The 18,223-nt window shown below is 47.7% G+C and overlaps 1 protein-coding gene across 1 annotated transcript in view; it reads left to right on the plus strand.

Moving 5' to 3' along the window:
- Window positions 1–4,317: 4,317 nt before the first annotated feature.
- Window positions 4,318–18,223, plus strand: part of MKX (mohawk homeobox) — a gene marked incomplete at both ends in the record, with an annotated part of 58,330 nt that continues 44,424 nt past the window's right edge. Inside the window, 4 exons of the mRNA XM_082851225.1 lie at window positions 4,318–4,505; window positions 6,236–6,395; window positions 14,450–14,603; window positions 15,025–15,360. Of these exons, the coding sequence (XP_082707351.1) occupies window positions 4,318–4,505; window positions 6,236–6,395; window positions 14,450–14,603; window positions 15,025–15,360 (838 nt within the window). The remainder of the gene's footprint in view (window positions 4,506–6,235; window positions 6,396–14,449; window positions 14,604–15,024; window positions 15,361–18,223) is intronic.

Consider the following 18,223-nt stretch of genomic DNA (forward strand, 5'->3'; position numbering starts at 1 on the left):
TGCTCATTTGTATATGAGAGAGGGATTCTCCACACTATTTCATTGTAAAATGGACCCTCCATTGTTCTTAGATTTTTTTAAATGGACTCTAATTATTAAACTATGGTCTAAATGAATTAAAATGTATTAATTTTTCAGTGACTTAATTTGAGACTAAGGTGTATGTTATTCCTATAACAAATTTAAAATATTTTGCAGAAAGACTTTTTGCTGTATATATCAGGTTTGTAATGATATTACATGCAAAAATGCGTTAAATCAAAGTCCTCAAAATGCATTTTAAAGTTGAGTAAATACAGTTAAGACTAAAACCACAAAATTCACTTGTCCTCTACTGGCCTATATACTACAGCAAACAGCTAGGTAAGCCAGTAGAATGCTGTGAAATTGCTAGCAACGGCATACATGCCTGGTGCTTTATCCAGCACAGCTGAGCAAAATAAATGTCAGAGGGGCGTGTTACAGTTGGTTTCATTATAACGTCTGGTGACCACCACCAGTCACAGTCTTTAGAAGAGAACCAATCTCTCCCCTCCTCTGAATTATAAATTAGATCTGCTTTTGTTGTGAAACTTATTCGCTGCAAGTCGGTGGCTGAAATTTTATGATGTATCCCTGACTTTAAGTCCCCACGGCGACGTCTGCAGACACACGTCTGCACTGAATCCACCCTGCAGAAGTCAAGTGCAGCGCCAAGGGCAAGATGCGGCAGCGCCACAACCGCAAACCGTACGATAGAATAGAACCAAGGATCTCTGGAAACAGGATCAAACGACAATATTTATCTGCCAGATGCGCAAAAATTTAAACCCACGCCTCTTTCTGCTTTAGATTGTGCCCCTGCCCGGTGTGCAGTCACGTTTTGGGGGTATAACATAATGGAAAATTCGGGGGCGATTAGTGTTGGAAATAACAGATTTACTGTACATTTTAACCACTTCCAGGCCAAATAAAAGGAAGCGGCTTAGGTGGGCCACCGCGCCAGGATGGTCACCCTTAGGGGAGAAAAGAACAAATGATGTCATAACTTTCAGGTTTGGGGGAAATCTACTTTTGCTTTTTAAAAAGAGATGAAAGGTGTCGCTGCCGCAGTGAGGCCTGCGGCGAGAACGCGGGCGGCTTGGTGCGCTCGGCGCCGCGAGGATCACCTAGGCTGCGAGAAGCTCCAAGCTTCCAGTGACACCTAAACCACAGCTTTCGCTACTCCCATATTTGGGGTGATAGTGGGAAGGCAAGTATCACCTCTAAGAGAATCTGATAGGATTCTCTCCCCTTGCACTGTGTCCAGGTTCGGGATTCTTCCAAGTTCCCTCCCCTTTGCTCCATGCAGATCCTGGCCCTGCCTGCACTCGCCGTCTCTCCCACACCTGGGTCGCCGTGGGTTGAGTACCTGGGCCCGCCTCGACCCCGTCTTGCCTCCCTCCTCTCCAGCGCTGGCTCTGGAAGGTGACTGCGTGCCTGGCTTGGAGACACCCAGGACCGCAGAAGCCCAGTGACACGAGAAATGGGGCGCAAGCACCTTCTGCAACCCGTTCTCACGCGTTACGGGCATAAACCGAGCTCTAACTAACCTCCCTCCAGCTAACCGCGAGGGGGGAAAAGGGCGCGTGGCAGTGCCCCCTGCAGCCTAGCCACGCGTGGTGAAATTTACGGCGCTCGGTGCGGCCAAGACACGGGATCTGCACCGCAGCCGCTCAGCTCCCAGAGCCCGCGCCGGGCGCTGCTGCGGCTCCTCCAGTCGCTCCCCGAAGTGCGAAGGCCATCGCCCCTTTCGCTGCGCGCCTGCGAGGCCGGCAGCTCTGGGAGCCGCGCCCGGCTGCGGAGCACTCGGCGGGCCGGGGGCTGCCCGGAGGCGCCCGCGCCGGCGGCTCCTCCGCGAGGGTTAACAGCGGTCCCCGCGGAGGCTTCCTCTCGCCGGCCCGGGAACGTGGATACCGCGACCGCAGGATGTTCGCCGGCTGGGCCGGGCAGTCAGGAAACATGAGAAGGCCTCGCTATTCCTGTTCCCGGGCCGCGCGCGCCCGTCTGGGTAAATAAAGCCGCGACGCCGGCGGTGGCCGCGGTGAGCGCGCTGGAGCCCGCGCGGAGAACATGCGGCGGGGATGGGAGCGCGCCTAGCCTCGACGCGGGAGAGCCAGCCGCCCTGCCGCCGGCCGCGGGCCCCCCCCGCCACCGGTACAGCTCGCGGTCGCCGCGTCCCGGCGCGGGGCCGCGGGAAGAGAGGCGCGCTACGGCTCCCGAGCCGTTCCTTCCCCCTGCTCCGCGCGCCTGGGCTCTCCCCGCCCTTCCCCCACCTCCCTCCGAGGCCCTTGGGGACGCGCCCGAGGGGGGGTGGGGGCGGCGGCCGAGGCTGGCCCGAGGGTCTGCGAGGAGCCGGGGAGCCCACCTGGTTCGCGGGCGTGGGGCGGGGCGGTTCCGCAGGGAGGGAGCTCCCCAAGCCACAGCGTGGAGTGAATCCGGGTAAGTGGGGAGCACGGGGGCCGAGAGGCGGCGTTGGGGACCGCGCGGGGACCCAGCTCCCGGCCCTTCGCCGCGCCTGCCGCCTGCAGACGCAGCCGCGCCGGGGTCTGTGGTTGCGACCTCGGCGTGGGCTTGGGATAGCGGGGAGGGTCCGCGTGGCAAGCTTCGCGGCGCAATGGCCGGGAAAACACGCCGTGGCCAACAGGAACACAGAGCTGAGGTGGGGACAGACAGCGGGGCTGGGAACGGGTTGCTTCACAAATAGAACAGCCTGAGCGCAAATCACCGAGCGCACGGATTTAAAAGGAAAAACAAGGCGCCTCCTGACGCCTCGAACGAGGGCTGCGAGCACGGACCTTTGCTCTCACACTGGCCGCGGAGGCTGCACGGACGGCCCAGACACGTACCTGTCTGCGGGGGGCAGCTAGCAGAGGTCTGACTTCACCTCCCCGCGAGCACTGACGGGGGCTGTCGTTTAATCTCTGCGGTCACAGCACTACACGTCGCGCGTGGCCACTGCTGCGATGGCCGGAGGGCGGGGCTGGGGGTCTTGGCGAGCGTGGGCACGCGGCGTGGGTGTGGGGCGTGGCGGCCCTCGCCGGGGCGGGGCGCGGTTAAGGGGCGCCAGCTGTGAGGCGGGGGCAGCTCGGAAGCAAAGCGAGCTGCCCCCAGGCGCGAGGCGGGGAGGTAGGGCTGGCTGGGGCTGCTGCACGCCTCCGGGCGGTCACCCGGCTGCTCCGCGGCGGCGCGGACCGGCCCCCGACGCTCACGCGCGGCGGGCAGAGGCTCCGGGCCGCCGCGACCCGGGAGGTGAGCTGGCGGCTTTTCCCGACGGGGGCAGCCGCAGGCCCGGCGGTGCGCGGACCGCGGCGCCTCTTCCCGCTCTTTAACCCCTTCTCAACTTCTGAAATGGTTCTCCGAGACCCCAGAGAGGGGTGGGTGTGGAAGGACTCCGAGCTCGCGGCTCGCACCCGCGCTGCGGAAGAGGACAGCACTGGCCACTGGCTCGCGGGGGGGGGGAGCGGGCGGGGTGCCGGACCCAGCGCGTCCGGAGCGGGCTGTGGGGTGGTAGGAGACTCGGAGGGAGGGAAGGGCATGGTGCATTTGTCCCTGAGCCCACTTCACTTTCTGGCTCTGGAATCTGCTAACTTTCCTGCCCTGACCCCCGCGCCAAGGGCTGTAGCCGGAAAAGGGACGCAGGGGTTTCAGCCAAACCATCCAGGACCTAGAAAACATGCAAATCCCCGAAATCCCAGTGCGGCCTGGGACTCATTGACTGGGGCTTGCGAAAGCAGTTGTTCATGTTCCCCCCAATTTTTCCTTTCTTCCAACCCCTCCTTACGACCCCGAGTGGGAGCTCTGAGAGGCTGTAGTCTTCCGTTTTGACTGAAGAACATCGCGCGGCCCCGCGCCTGCCCTCCGCTTTCCGGAGCGGGCTTCATCCAGATTAAAACCAACTCAGGCAAGGCTCCTTGAGGAGTCACTGTGCTTCGCCCCCGCGGGTTAACTGTTGCCGGCTGAGATTCTTTGGGAGCTGGGTGACCGGGGCTAAGAGGAGGGTGGGTACCTGCCCCGGGAGCGTTCGGGGGCGGGTGACGGGCGTTGCGGCGGAGCGGTGTAACCAGCCAGGGGGGAGGCGGGGGTTCCCGCGTTCAGGTGCGGCGGCGCCGCTCCTCCCCTGGGCTCCGCAGCCCCGCGCCGCGGCCAGGTTCGGGGCTCGGGACGCTCAGGAGGGTGAGCGCTCTCGGCGAGTAATGTGCTGCATCTTGATCTTCTAGAACCCGAGCCCTGCGGAGCTCCCGGCGGCCCGGCCCCAAGGCGCTGCGGCCGCGCCGCGCGGCCCTGTCTGCGCGCGCCATGAACACCATCGTCTTCAACAAGCTCAGCGGCGCCGTGCTTTTTGAGGACCGCGGGGCTCCGGAGCGGGAGCGCGGCGGCAGGCCCTACGGCAGCGTCCTGGACAGTACGCACGCTCGCCCCGAGGTGGGCATTACGGACGGCGCGCCCCTCAAGGACAACCTGGGCCTGAGACACCGGAGGACCGGGTATGCGCACCCTCCCGGGGCCCCCGCCCGCTCCGCGAGAGGTGGGGGCGGTGAGAGGCTTGGGCGTGCTGGTGACAACCGGGGCCTGCGCCTTAGGGCCCCCGACTTTTCCGGGAGGAGCGGTCTCCGCCTCCTGGGTTCGCGCATTCACATTTTAAGGGAGTAGTTGCTCAAAGTGTGGGGGGTCGATTCGTCAGAAGGGCTCCAAAGAGGCTCGTTGGAAACTGAGGACACCTGAAACCGCCTCTTAGTCCTCAGATGCCTGGACCTGGGGGCGGGGGTTACGTGCCTCTCTCCCGACCGCGGGTGCTGACGCGCGGCCGCTGGGGAGGCAGAAAGGGCTGAGCGGGATGCACGGGCGCAGAGCAGGGCCAAGCAGTCGGGGCTCCCCCCCCCGCCCCCTCAGGTCAGGCCAGCCCCGCCCCGTGGGCTTCCCCCCTTGTGTCACGACAGGGCCTTGCATCGGCCAAGGTGTTGGGAAGGTCGGCCCTCCGCAGGATGCCCCGGACGCGCGCGCGTCTCGGAGGGGCCCGCCGCGAGCCCGGAGGGGGGGGGGCGCGGGCCTGCCGGGCCGGGTTTCGGTTTAGCGACCTGAGGGGCTGCGGGGGTGGGGTGGGCGGGGGCGAGAGCTCGCGGGCCACCAGCGGCTCCGGCTGCGGAGGAGGGCCGCCTGTAGCCCCGCCACGTCCCGCGGCTCCGGGAGCGCCCCGCGGGGGGAGGGGCGGCCGTCCTGGCCGGTCCACCTGGAAGATTGCATCAGCTGCTTGTTGTTGCTGGTTAGGGAAATAAAGATTAGGTTTCGTCAAAATGTTACTACCAGTCCTCACGGACGGAATTGCATTTCAAAGTGTTTAAAGAGGCAGAAGTCCCGGAGGCTGCGGCGCAGGCGCGCGAGCCTCGCGGAGTGGCTGGGCGCGCGGGCGGCGGCGCGGCGACACCTCGCGGAGCCGCTGGGGAGCGCAGCGCCGAGGCCCGGCTCCCGGCTGCTTCCCGCCCTTCCTCGGAATATGCTTCTCCCGGGGTCTTTTTACGTTACCCCGTGGGACAGACCTTCCATACTTTTAAGCTCGCCCTTTTGTCGTGAAAAGCTCCCTACAGTGTTTTGGGTTTTTTCTTTCCGCTTTTTCGTGTGTGTTTTTGTTTTCGGTTCTGCATTTTTCCTCCACAAACCCCTTCTTGGAAAGCTTCCCCTTTACACGAGGATCAAAGGGTACAGGGGAGAGCTTGAAGAGAACCAGGGCAGCGGGGCGGCCATCACCCCTTGCTTTGATCCCAACGTCCAGTGGGCGACGGGAAGCCCCGAGCGGCGGGCATGAGTCCCTGAAAGAACATTCGAGAGCCGGCCGCAGCCACTACTCATCCCCTGAGGCCAGGGCCCCTGGAGGGCGCGGTGCAGGCGGGCGAGGGACCGTGCCGGCCCTGCTGCGCAGGTCTGTGGCTTGAATAACAAAAGAGCTTCCCTCAGGTCACCTAAACCTCTAACTTCTGGCTTCAGGATTTCCCTCTTTTCCATATAAACCTGGCGGCCTTCGCCGCCCCACGCCCGTCCTGTGCCACCCGGGCGGCCCCGCGCGCCCTGACCCTGTGCGCCTCCCACCCCTGCCTGGCCTCCGCGTCCGGGCGCGCGGGGCCGGGGTCGACCGGGCTGAGCGCGTGCGGACCCGGGGGCCCGGCGGGCGGCGCTCGGCCGGCGCGACTCACCGGGAACCCCTCCTCTCCCGGTGTCCCAGGGCCCGGCAGAATGGCGGGAAGGTGAGGCACAAGCGGCAGGCCCTGCAGGACATGGCGCGGCCCCTCAAGCAGTGGCTGTACAAGCACCGCGACAATCCGTACCCCACCAAGACGGAGAAGATTCTCCTGGCGCTCGGCTCGCAGATGACGCTAGTGCAGGTAATCGGGGCCCACGAGCCCCGACCCTCCCTCGGCGAGGCTGAGCGGCGGCTCTGCGCCTCCCGCCGCTGGGCACGGGTGGGCCGAGACCGGCCGTCCGGACGCTGCCGCCGCTCTGCCTGAGGCTGGTGCGGGGCGGGCCCAGGGCCGGAGCGGTGGTCTGGGGAGTTGCTGCGTCTCCGACCGTCTTCCGGAGGCGTGGCGCAGCAGGGGTCGTGTGGCGCTTGCTAAGGAGGGCAGGGCAAGGGCGAGCGCGGAGCTCATGCACGCGGCGGTGGCTCCAGCGGGCACTACCCCGCAGTGATTTGCGTCGGGGTCGCCCGAGGGCTCGTTAAAACACACGCTGCCGCCGCCCCCCACCCAGCCCGGAGTTCGCAGGCGGTCCTGGCCGGGGACGGTGCTTTGTATTTCTAACACGTTCTTGGGGTGATGCGTAAGCTGCTGGCCGCACCACACTTTGAAAACCAGGCAGAAGGGCACCCCACATTGGGGCCCCATGTTAAAGGTCAAGTTACAGGGTACCTTTCAAGTTGACCGCTCCTGACAGAGCTAGTAGGTGGGCTGGAAGGGCCAGAAGCGGGTTTGGGAGGTTTTTCCTTTTTAAGAGGCACCCTGGGCCTTAGCTAGACTCCACGCGGCTTTGCTGGCGGTATCTTTGTCCTTGGGTTAAGGGGCAGATCTCAGATGGCGGGTACCTGGTCAAGTGCATAGGGGCGGCCTAAGCTTGCTCCATTTCTAGCGAGCAGTCCTGCTGTGCACAGGTTTCCCTCCGTGGCGGCACCTGATGCTCGCAAAACCCGGTGAGGTAGAGCACGTGTTGTCAGCCTTTCGCAGGTGATGCAACCAAGGCAGGAGAAGGCTGTGTTGAGGGGTAGAGGTGGGCCTGGAAACGCCGCGGGTCCATACCACGTGCTCTGGCCGGCACACCAGTTTCCTTTCATAAATGCGGTGACGTGAACTTTCATGCGTGCAGGCAGAGCAGATTCACTCAGAAAGAGGAGAGGAGGTGCTACCTGAGCTGAGAAGTCGCGTCCGTTGCAGTAGCACTGCATCACTGCATTTGTGAAACTTTGGTCGTTCTATGACGGGTATAGTAAGTGAGAACCCCAAAGTAACAGGGAACGTTTAACTACTAGATAACATAAAAATTGCTTTCCAGAGTATTTAAGATTATCATTTTAGGAATTACTAGAAAGTTGGACGAAGCATGAAAATTGACTTGTACTCAGACTTATTAAAACTGTAATAAGCATTTCTCTGCTTGTTTTCAGAATACAGTTGTAGAGAAAAACAAACATCTCTTCTGCTTTATATTACGAGGCAATAGTATTAATGGTGATTTGCTGCGGCGCTGGAGGGGAAAATTAATTTAGTGTTCTTGGCTTAATATCTGTTTAACACAAAACTATGAACTTTCAGTGATTTTCACAGGTAGTTTTTAAATAAGTAATTTCAGCCAGAAAAACTTAAGAAAATAAATGCATACATTCAAATTTGACTTTAAACTGGTATGCTATTTATTTTCAAAATACACTAATTTATAGAGCTATTTAAATAGTTCACTTTGATGTCAACAGTAAAATATTAACTTATTGATTACATAGTTCCATGTTTAATACTTGCCATTCTTTCAGACAGAAAGCAACAAATGTTTATGGCATATTTAGGACATTTTTAGCTACGAAAAGTATTATTTGGCATTAGCAGAGACATTTAAATTTTCACCTGTGGTAGTTTTTCTGAGTTGCAATACAAGTAGCTGTCATCCTAATACAGAATGAAATTATTCTCTACCTGTAATGATAGTTCAAATACAAATAATTCTTTTTGCGTTAAGATCTTGGTAAGACTATTGCATTTTTCTAATTTACATGACGTTTTTGTTCATGTAATGAAAATCTTTCCCATTATATTTTCTCTCACACTAGTCTTCAAATAAAAATGCATGCAAATATGTAATTTTTAAATGGGGCAAAGAAAGGTAATCATTTATAATTATAATTGATACCTATTTAATGATTTCCAAGTTTTATAATAAATGAAGTTGGTTTCTGGAGCTTTAAAGTGATAAATGGAAAAAATCAAACGTATAGAATAACCAAGGGACCCTTATATACCATTCAGGTTGGGTCCACCTCTTCTCCATTAGGCACAACGGAATGTCTGTGTAAGAAAAAATATATATATTTATGAATATAAGGGGTTTGTATAAGTCAGACATTTACTAAACATCCAAAGCAAATTCTGACGCTGTGGAAACCAAATAAATTATGTCAATACATTTCACTTCTGGGGGAAAAATATCGAGCTGTGATCTGAATAAAGCTTTTGAGCCCTGCAAATTAGACCCCTGTTTCATGAATCAGGTTCTCCCAGTGAATAAATTTCTCCTGTGGAGTCAGCCTTCTTGAGAAGAGTGATCATGTCTTATTCATCTTCATCCTCCCGTTTCACCCCAGCCCAGTACTTTCCATATAGTAAACTCTTCATACATGTTTGCAGACTGAATAGGTTCTCACTGGGGAATACTACTGTAATCACCATGTGACTTCCCCAAACATATTGTGGAAAACTGGAGAATGTCTTGAAATCAGACTAAGATATTCTAGTTTTAAAATCCATCTCACTGTAGGGAGCACACAGAGGGCAGCTCGTTAACTTTAATGGTACATGTTCTACAGAACAAGCATATAACTCACCTTATTATTTTTAGTATATCTGGAAATATGTCATATTTTATGTCAATAGACAAATATGGAGGGTTTCCCATATTTCTAGCTCCAGTCTCTATTTCTTGTTTATTATAATACCTCTTGTCTCTGCTTCTCATAATTTATATTAATAAGTTGTCAGCGTAATTGTTTTGTTCCTTAACTACAAGAGTGTCTTTTATTTTTGAACATTTCTTTTGCCCTTCATATTTCCCTTTTGGTTGTGTGTCAAGCTATCAAACCTTTCATAAGCAGTACTTTTGCCTTATTTTGCTACTCTGAAGGGTGTAAAACTTGGTCAGCAATCTCCATTAAGCCTGGGAACAGAATGCTGAAGCTTTAATGAGGGAATTTTTTAGGACCACAGAAGTAACTTTTTCTGATAAACAGAAGATCTAAGGACATTAATCAACACTACATTTTGTTCATTCCTGAAAGATGAGGCAGAGAGAGGTATTTCTGCAGCTTTCTTTTTTTTCTACTCACTAGACTTAGCAACTTGTCTTAATTTATTATAACTGTTTGCATTATTAATCTGCCATCTTCCCACTAAGATATAAGCATTTTTATAAAATTAACAGGAAGATGATATGTGTGTGTGTGTGTTTTCACTTTAACCAACCGAAATACTCCATTTTGCTTGGTTTCTATGACTGACCGTTTTTCAAACATTATAAAAATATACTCTCTACTCTCAAAATATAACCAGAATAACAGTGTGGAATAACAGATATGCGACTGGGGCTTTGTATTACTGTAGGATATGGAGCTTACTCAGGGAATAATTGCCCCTGAAGAAGTTTTTTAAAAGAAGGGCAGATGGGGGCTGTACCTGGTTTCAATTTTTCCCATTGTTTATGTGTATATATTTAAAATATATTTATGTTTTTTTCTGGATTATAATAGTGGAATGATTATTTTTATGATCACATTACAGCGTGCAATGCAAGTGGAGTTTGAGACTACATTTTAGTGATTGGATGTTAATGCTCCCTTTTCTTACAGTAGAAGTTTCCAGTTCCTGTGATACAGCCATGTACCATTTGGTTAAATCTGGGGTGTTGCAAGATTTTGCCCCTGTGTTGACATAGCTTTTGCTTGGTATGGAGTGCTTCTGCTGAGATGTGTGTGTACTTATCAGCTGCAAGAATTATGGCTACTGTTAAATATTCAACAAAATCTCAGATTGGTCCTTCTACGTTATTCCCAGTGTCAAACTACATGGTGTAGAAGTGAGGTGTTCGATATTTCAGTTGAATGACTGAATCTGCGTTGTTAACTCTGTGTGTTCAAAGGTGGACAGATGCCAGAGTATCCCTTTGGGTTTACTATAATGATTGCTCTGCTAGTGTGATGAATGTAAACACGGCTGCGTAGGATGAAAGCTACTGAGCTTTCTCTTCCAGCTTCTAGATATTTCGTTCTCTAAGCTTTCGCTATAAAATGCAGTGTTTTTAAAGCTCTGAGTTTGACGTTAAAATGCTGTTGCAGAACCTGTCCTTGGTAAGGAGGCCTGTTTCATGTAAAATAGAATTTCAAAAGAATTTGAATGATAACCTGAAGGAATCCATAGTAAGTTAAAGGTAGAGAATTTGAGCTGGTGCTTTTTTACCTTCAGTGAAACGGATGGCATTTGCATCACTTCATCAGGAAAAAACTTGTGAGCTGATGCAGATTTGTTCACCAACTATTGTCTGCTGTTTGCATGACTTAACACGAGAAGATATTCAACACCCCTGACTATATCCAGCCCTTAGGTTGTACTGTAAGTTGCTGATAATAAAACACTGGCAGAGTAAATGTATTAGTAGGTTGGGTGCCGGTCAAACTTACGAAATCAGTTTAGAAATAGCCTGTTAGACACCATCAAACCTTTATGGAAAATCTTCTGATGTATAATTAATAAACTCTGTTAAGAACTATGAGTATACAAAACGTAAAAAATGATACGCCTCCTATATATGAAAAGCTAGTTAATGCCACCATGACATTTAAAGGTCCCTATTTTTGTATGTTAGAATTATAAGTATATTGATTGTTTTTAAAATTTGAAGTCCATCGCGTTTTAATAAAAATATGAAGAGTTTCATAAGAATTGGATTTTACACTATGTCGTACTGTGTGTTGCTTGTATTAAGAGTTAAGGTCAGGGACTTCCCTGGCGATCCAGTGGTTAAGACTTCGCCTTCCAATGCAGGGGGTGCGGGTTCGATACCTGGTGGCGGAGCTAAGATCCTACAGGCCTCGCGGCCACAAAACCGAAACATAAAACAGAAGCAATATTGTAACAAATTCAATAAAGACTTTAAAAAAAAGTGTTAAGGTCAGTTAAGATTTAAGATTAGCCTCTGAATTACATGATGTTTAGTAAAGAAAGTAACAAAAAAAGTTTGGGAGTTGGATTCTAATAAATATAAGTGACATAGGCATGGGGGAAGTTGCAGGCTGTCCTCTGTGTGCAAAAGGAACAGAGAAGGACATAAAACACCTCTCTGATTGCTGAAGGGAGTAGTGGTCAGGAGAAGATAGGTTGGTACCAACCATAAAGGAGATGAATGAACACTTTTTAGGGGAGCGTGGATGACATTCACAGATCTTAATTTTCAGAGTTGGCAAGGATGTCAGGAACCGTGAAGTTCTGAAAAGATGAATGAGTTATCTAAACTCACACAGCCTGTTTGGCTAAGTCAGAACAGGAAACCAGGTCTCTTTCCATTATGCCACAGTTAGAGGATGACAGGACATGCGTGAAGGTGTGAAGACGTTAAGTAAGTAATTAAATCATAACGGTGCCTCAACACTTGAATTTGACGATGGTTGTTAAGATCCATTCAAGTGGATAGAATGGAAGATAGGGAAGTTCGAAAAAATTCTGTTCTAAAATTCCCAGTTGGTACTCATGAGGACATGGGCGAACATTTTGGCCATGCCTTGGAGAATAGAGGGAGGTTTGAGAGGAAATGGGCCAGGCATTTCATGCTTCCATAGTGCAGGTTCACCCATGTATCATAGTTAATCACGTGTAGCTCTTCACTTTTAGTCCTTCTGTGTGTGCAGGGCACAAAGTTTATTCATTCCTAGCACTTAATATCATGGCTAAAGCACAGGAGCTACTCAGTATGTGTTTGTTGAATGAACAGTCCCAGAAGTTGTCTGTCTGTAGAGGTTGGAGGAGACAGAGAATTCAAAGTCAGACTAAACCCTAGTAATAATAGCACAGCTTGGCAGGAAGAGGGGTTGGTGGAGTCGAAGGCTTCTGAAGTGCCGTGCTGAGATATTACACCACTGCACATAAATTTGAGGACAGTTATCATTGCTTAAGACACAAAGGGAGGTAACACTGAATATATATTATATATGATATGGTTTGTGCATATATAAACTGGGGAAGACTACCATGTTTTACCCATGGGGAAAAAAAGAAAAAAATCATAGTTTTGGTTTTTTTTTAATGTAGGATTCACCACAGGTTCATTCAATAATTAAGGCTTGAGTAATGTGCAAAAGTTGTGTATTTATAGTATAAATTTAAAAAAGAAAAAATTCCAGTGCAAGCATCACCACACAAGCCATTAATGTACTGTGGAGTCACGTTACGGAAAAAATTGGTAGAAAAACGTAATCCTCTTTCCACTTTTCATCCTTTCCAAGGCAAGTATTGGCCTTTCATGTTTTTAATATATATATTCTGATGATAGCTTGATGTTTATAAAGAAATGTCAAGTGACATTTTAGCCTCTAGAAATCCAGTAGCACCTTAAACAAAAACAATGGAACTAACCTTGTTTTGCAGTGTTCATTTCTTTGCCATCACCTATTTGGAAGCACTAGATTTTTAGCTTAAAGCTGGGTATTATTTGGCTTTTTTCTCTCTCTCTGCTTGTCTGATTGCTCTGTCTCTGACTGTTTTGCCAGCTCCTACCTCCTTAATTGCTGGAGGTTTCCAGGGTTTGGTCCTTGGCCCTCTTTGCATTCTGTCTGCTCTCACAGCTTCAGCTCTCACCTTTGTGCATTTGGCCCAAATCTGATCTTCCTTGCCCTTAGATCTCAGATGCCGTTCTTATTTTCTTGCTGCACATTTCACCTGTATGCTTTTCTAGCATCTCAAACTAAACATTCCCAAACCAAAAGCATCATTTCACCCTCAAACAATTCTACTTTCTCAAATTGGCACTATCTTCTCTTCTTACACAAGTTTGATAACTCAAGGGCATCTCTTTCTTCCTTCTTAGTTACCTACCACAGTGTCTCGGGAATTTGACTTACATTTGTTCCCATGTCTTCTTTGTTGGAAACACACTTCCCTACCCATTATCCCTGACCTAGTCCTTCAAAATCTAGCTGAAATTCTTCATGAAGTCTTGAGTCGCATCAAAGTAACCCCTCCCTCGTTGCGCTCCTGTAACGTTATATTTTAATGCGTCTTGAGCCATTTATCACATTCTTTCCTAATTAGTTATTTGTTTCTTTATTGAAGTAAGTTGGTTTACAATGTGTTAGTTACTGCTGTACAGCAAAGTGATTCAGTTATACACACACACACACACACACACACACGCACACACACACGCACACACACACACACATAGATATTCTTTTTTGTTATATTTTCCATTATGGTTTATCACAGGATATTGCATATACTTCTCTGTGCTCTACAGTAGGACCTTGTTGTTTATCCATCCTGTATATAAAAACTCACATCGGCTCATCCCAAACTCCCAGTCCATCCCTCCCCCAAACCCCTGCCCCTTGGCAACCACCAGTCTGTTCCCCATTAGGTTCATTTGTGTTATATTTTTTATAGGTTATTTGTGTCATATTTTGGATTCCACATATAAATGATATCATATGGTATTTGTCTTTCTTTTTCTGACGTACTTCACTTAGTATGATAATCTCTAGGTCCATCATGTTGATGCAAATGGCATTATTTCATTCTTTTTTATGGCTGAGTAATATTCCATTGTATATATGTACCACATCTTCTTTATCTATTCATCTGTTGATGGACATTTAGCTTACTTTCATGTCTTGGCTGTTGTGAGTAGATACTAGAGTTATTTGTGTACTCTCTTACCTTTCTTACTAGACTGAAAATTTTATGGCAGAGCCCTTCAATATTTTTTTTGTTCCCAGAATACCGTTAGTGCTCATTCTGTGTAGTAAGTGCTCAGCACATTTGTTGAATGAATGAATGGATATAAATGTCCAATACTGTTATGTTAGGAAGATATGTAATGATCAGAGATTATGAGAGAGGCTTAGGTCCTTTCTGGGAAAGTAATTGTAGGATGGGTAATTTTTTTATGGTGTGTTAATTGAGAAATAAAACTTTTTTAGGTGTCAAATTGGTTTGCTAATGCAAGACGTCGGCTTAAGAATACTGTTCGACAGCCAGATTTAAGCTGGGCCTTAAGAATAAAGTTGTACAATAAGTATGTTCAAGGAAACGCTGAGCGGCTGAGTGTAAGCAGTGATGACTCATGTTCTGAAGGTTTGTTAGTATTTTTATCTTGCTTTCTTTGCTCTGCCTTTGTAAGGGGACATTCACTTCCATTGCTGTTTTTAAGGTTGATCCCACAAAACATGATGGTGCCGTAATGGTTCTTTTATTGCATGAGGTGGCTTTACTTTACCATACTGTAAATGAGCAGCCAGACTGGCTGCTTCCTCTTGTTCGTAGATTTATCATGTGTCAGAATAACATTTTTTGTGAAGTTCGCTAAAATTAACATACCAAAGGGAGAGATTATATAGATTCCTGCTTTCCTCTGCCTAAAAATTAATCTTAACTATCAAAGATAATTTTATACACTTTAAATATTCTTCCTATATTTTAAATCACTAAATGTAACAGTTGGGTGGCTGGGGAGAAGCATGTGTAAGTACTACCTGGTGATATTTTTCCCCCTTAGATGGAGAAAACCCTCCACGAAACCACATGAATGAAGAAGGCTATAATAATCCAGTTCACCATCCTGTGATTAAAAGTGAGAGCTCAGTCATAAAAGCTGGAGTGAGGCCAGAGTCACGGGCCAATGAGGACTACGTATCGCCCCCAAAATACAAGAGCAGCTTGTTGAATCGTTACCTTAACGACTCTTTGAGACACGTCATGGTCACAAATGCTGCCATGATGGGAAAGACAAGGCAGAGAAACCATTCAGGATCTTTTAGTTCCAATGAATTTGAGGAGGAATTGGTATCTCCTTCATCGTCAGAAACCGAAGGCAATTTCGTCTATCGCACAGGTAAGTCTGTGCTTTTCGTGATACCTTGTTTGAAACAGAATTAAAGCTGCAGCAGAGGGCTTTCTTTTGACAGGTGTAAAGGCATAATTTTTATTGCTTGTGCATCAGATTATGTACATATGGCCTATAATTCAGTTTGAAAGCTTTCATTTTGTTCTTAATTAGCAGATACGCTTGTTAGTAGATGATGGTTTACTGGGAAGTTTGCATCCTTAATAAAAATTTTTAATCTTAGTGATAAACATTCTTAGAGGAGATATGTATTGGCTTTATGAATAAAGCATAATGGAGGAATATCCCAGATTATAACCAGCCATGCAAATACTCTGTACTCCATCTTTTCTCTTAAGTTCTTTGCTTGCTTATAGTGATGGAAAATGAACACAGAGTAGCATGGGTGCCAAGACGTTTGTGAAGGAAATGTGGCTTAAATTGCTTTGGAAATTTTACTTTTATTCCTGAAACGCACAAGTAGGGCTGTAAGTAGCTTTGAAAGTTTTGCTTTTAGTCCGGAAAGAGTGAATTAATTTCTACGTGTCCACAACTTTCAGATGGAGTGGCAAGTTTGGTAAAATTTTCTGTCTTGACTTCAGTGCTTCGTTACAAAGGATTGTGTGCCCTACATCTGGTGTAGGTAGACTCCGGGTCCTGAAAATGCCAGGCAGTGAGATTTAGAAATGTTACCCCTGGAATTAGTAACTTCAGGGGGCATGCAGCTCAGCCACATTATGTCACAGATAAGAAAGCCCCGACCAAGGAGACGCAGCGAGTTACTCTTCTCCAGATTGGTGGTGGTGTAGCTGAGCCTGCACAAGAGGTTGGAGGAGCCTAACTACTGCCAGACAACTGTTACCGCTACTGTTACACATATTGCCACCAGTCATTTATTGAATAGTTGTGATATGCTAGGTTCTACGCAATACTACACAAGTACTGCTACATTTAGTCCTTATAACATCAAGGAGCTTGATATGTGAACAGTAGAGCTTTATAAAGAAATTTAAAGTTGGTCTGTTTAATATATCCTCAAGGTTATTTAGCCAGATATCTGATTTTTAAGTGTCTACAAATATGTACAAGATCTGTGAGGATTCAGAGGAAATCTCAATACATTTTGGACTTCATCTCATTTTCTGTTTGTATCTCCAACTCCAACAATGAAAACAACTCCAAACACTCAGAAATACATAGCCTTGTAAATAATAAATTGGGTCTAGAAAGGAGTAAAAGATGCAATAAAAGATAATTTAGCCAATAATGAAAAATTTAGAACTATCTACTAATACCTAACTGACAGAACTTGTAAGTAATTCAGAATGTTTTGAGAAAAAGGAAAATAAACCAAGTCATTCAAGTAGAGATAATTGAAAAAGAATAAACAGAAAACAAAAAGTGGTAAAATGGAAGCTGAAAAATAGATAAAAATCAAGAGTTGGCTCTTTGAAGTCAGTAGTAAAAACACTCAAGCAGGGGCTTCCCTGGTGGCGCAGTGGTTGGGAGTCCGCCTGCCGATGCAGGGGACGTGGGTTCGTGCCCCAGTCCGGGAGGATCCTGCGTGCCGCTCCCGTGAGCCATGGCCGCTGAGCCTGCGCGTCCGGAGCCTTGTGCTCTGCAATGGGAGAGGCCCGCGTATGGCAAAAAAAAAACCTCAAGCAAAAATAGACACAAATTGAAGTTGGAAATAAGAAAGGATATAGCAATCATTATATAGTTATTAAACAAAAAATATTTTTAAAAATTATGATAAAGTACTATGCACAATTGTTTGACAGTATACTGTATGCAAATGTATGGATGAAGTGAATTGCTATTATCCACACAAATTAAATTATTAATTCATAATAAGAAAAGGTTTAAATGACCACTAATGCAGGAAAAATTAAGGTTTTTAGTAAACTCAGTTCCCAAAACACTTGATAGATAACTTGGTAGATCCATTGGATTCTTTTCAAACTTTGAAGAAATAATTAATTCCTATGCTTTATACATTTTTCTGGAACATATAAAAGCATGGGAAGTATCCCAACTTTTAAAAATGTAAATGTTATCCTAATCCCAAACCAGATTAAGATAGCATAAAACTCAAAATTTTTATTTGTACTACTGATCCTGACTATGAAACAACATGGGAAATATTGTAAGTTTAAGTGAAAAAATTTTAATTGTGGATACACTGAGTATAATTATGACAAGTGTGTATGGACAAAAACAGGAAAGATAAAAACAATGAAAATTACAATTTGATGAGGGGGTGTAATTGAAGGACCGTTGTTTAAAATTTTTTTTCTTGTAAATTTATGTTGCCCAGTAAAAACAAGGTCACGTGCCTATGAAATTTCCCCAGTGTGTTGGGTCTTCTGAAAATCCATGCTCTTTTCCAAGGTGACAAAATGTAAAGTCAAAGAGGGACTAGCATGCCTGTATATTGATGCTTTTCGAAGTGAAGTAGCTTGGCCATGTATTTTTATTAAAGCATTCCAAATGCACTTGGTCCGTGTCATGGACTATTCACTTGCCAAATTCTAGTTTTAAATCAAACCTATCTTTTAGTTATGCAAGCAATGAGATGGCAGCCTAGACACGTAAACTTCTGGATTTGCGTGCATATGTATAAGCTTAAAAAGAACAGAATACAATTTGGGGGTTTGTGGATGGAGAATGAGGAAAGACTGGTTGGTCTCAAACTGGTCTACTAAATTTCAGACGAAGACAGGAAATGGCTGTCTTCTGTGGGAATTGAGTGACAATGCTGCTGCAGTTGTATCTGGGTTAGCAGTCATGCATAAGTGGTGGAACAGAGAATTTCAGGAAATACTTTCTGAACAACTGCTTTGGTTTTCTCTGGCATACAGGCTATTCTGAA

The sequence above is a fragment of the Leucopleurus acutus genome (genome assembly GCF_964270905.1).
Source record: "Leucopleurus acutus genome assembly, chromosome: 1".
NCBI classification, from domain to species: domain Eukaryota; kingdom Metazoa; phylum Chordata; class Mammalia; order Artiodactyla; family Delphinidae; genus Leucopleurus; species Leucopleurus acutus.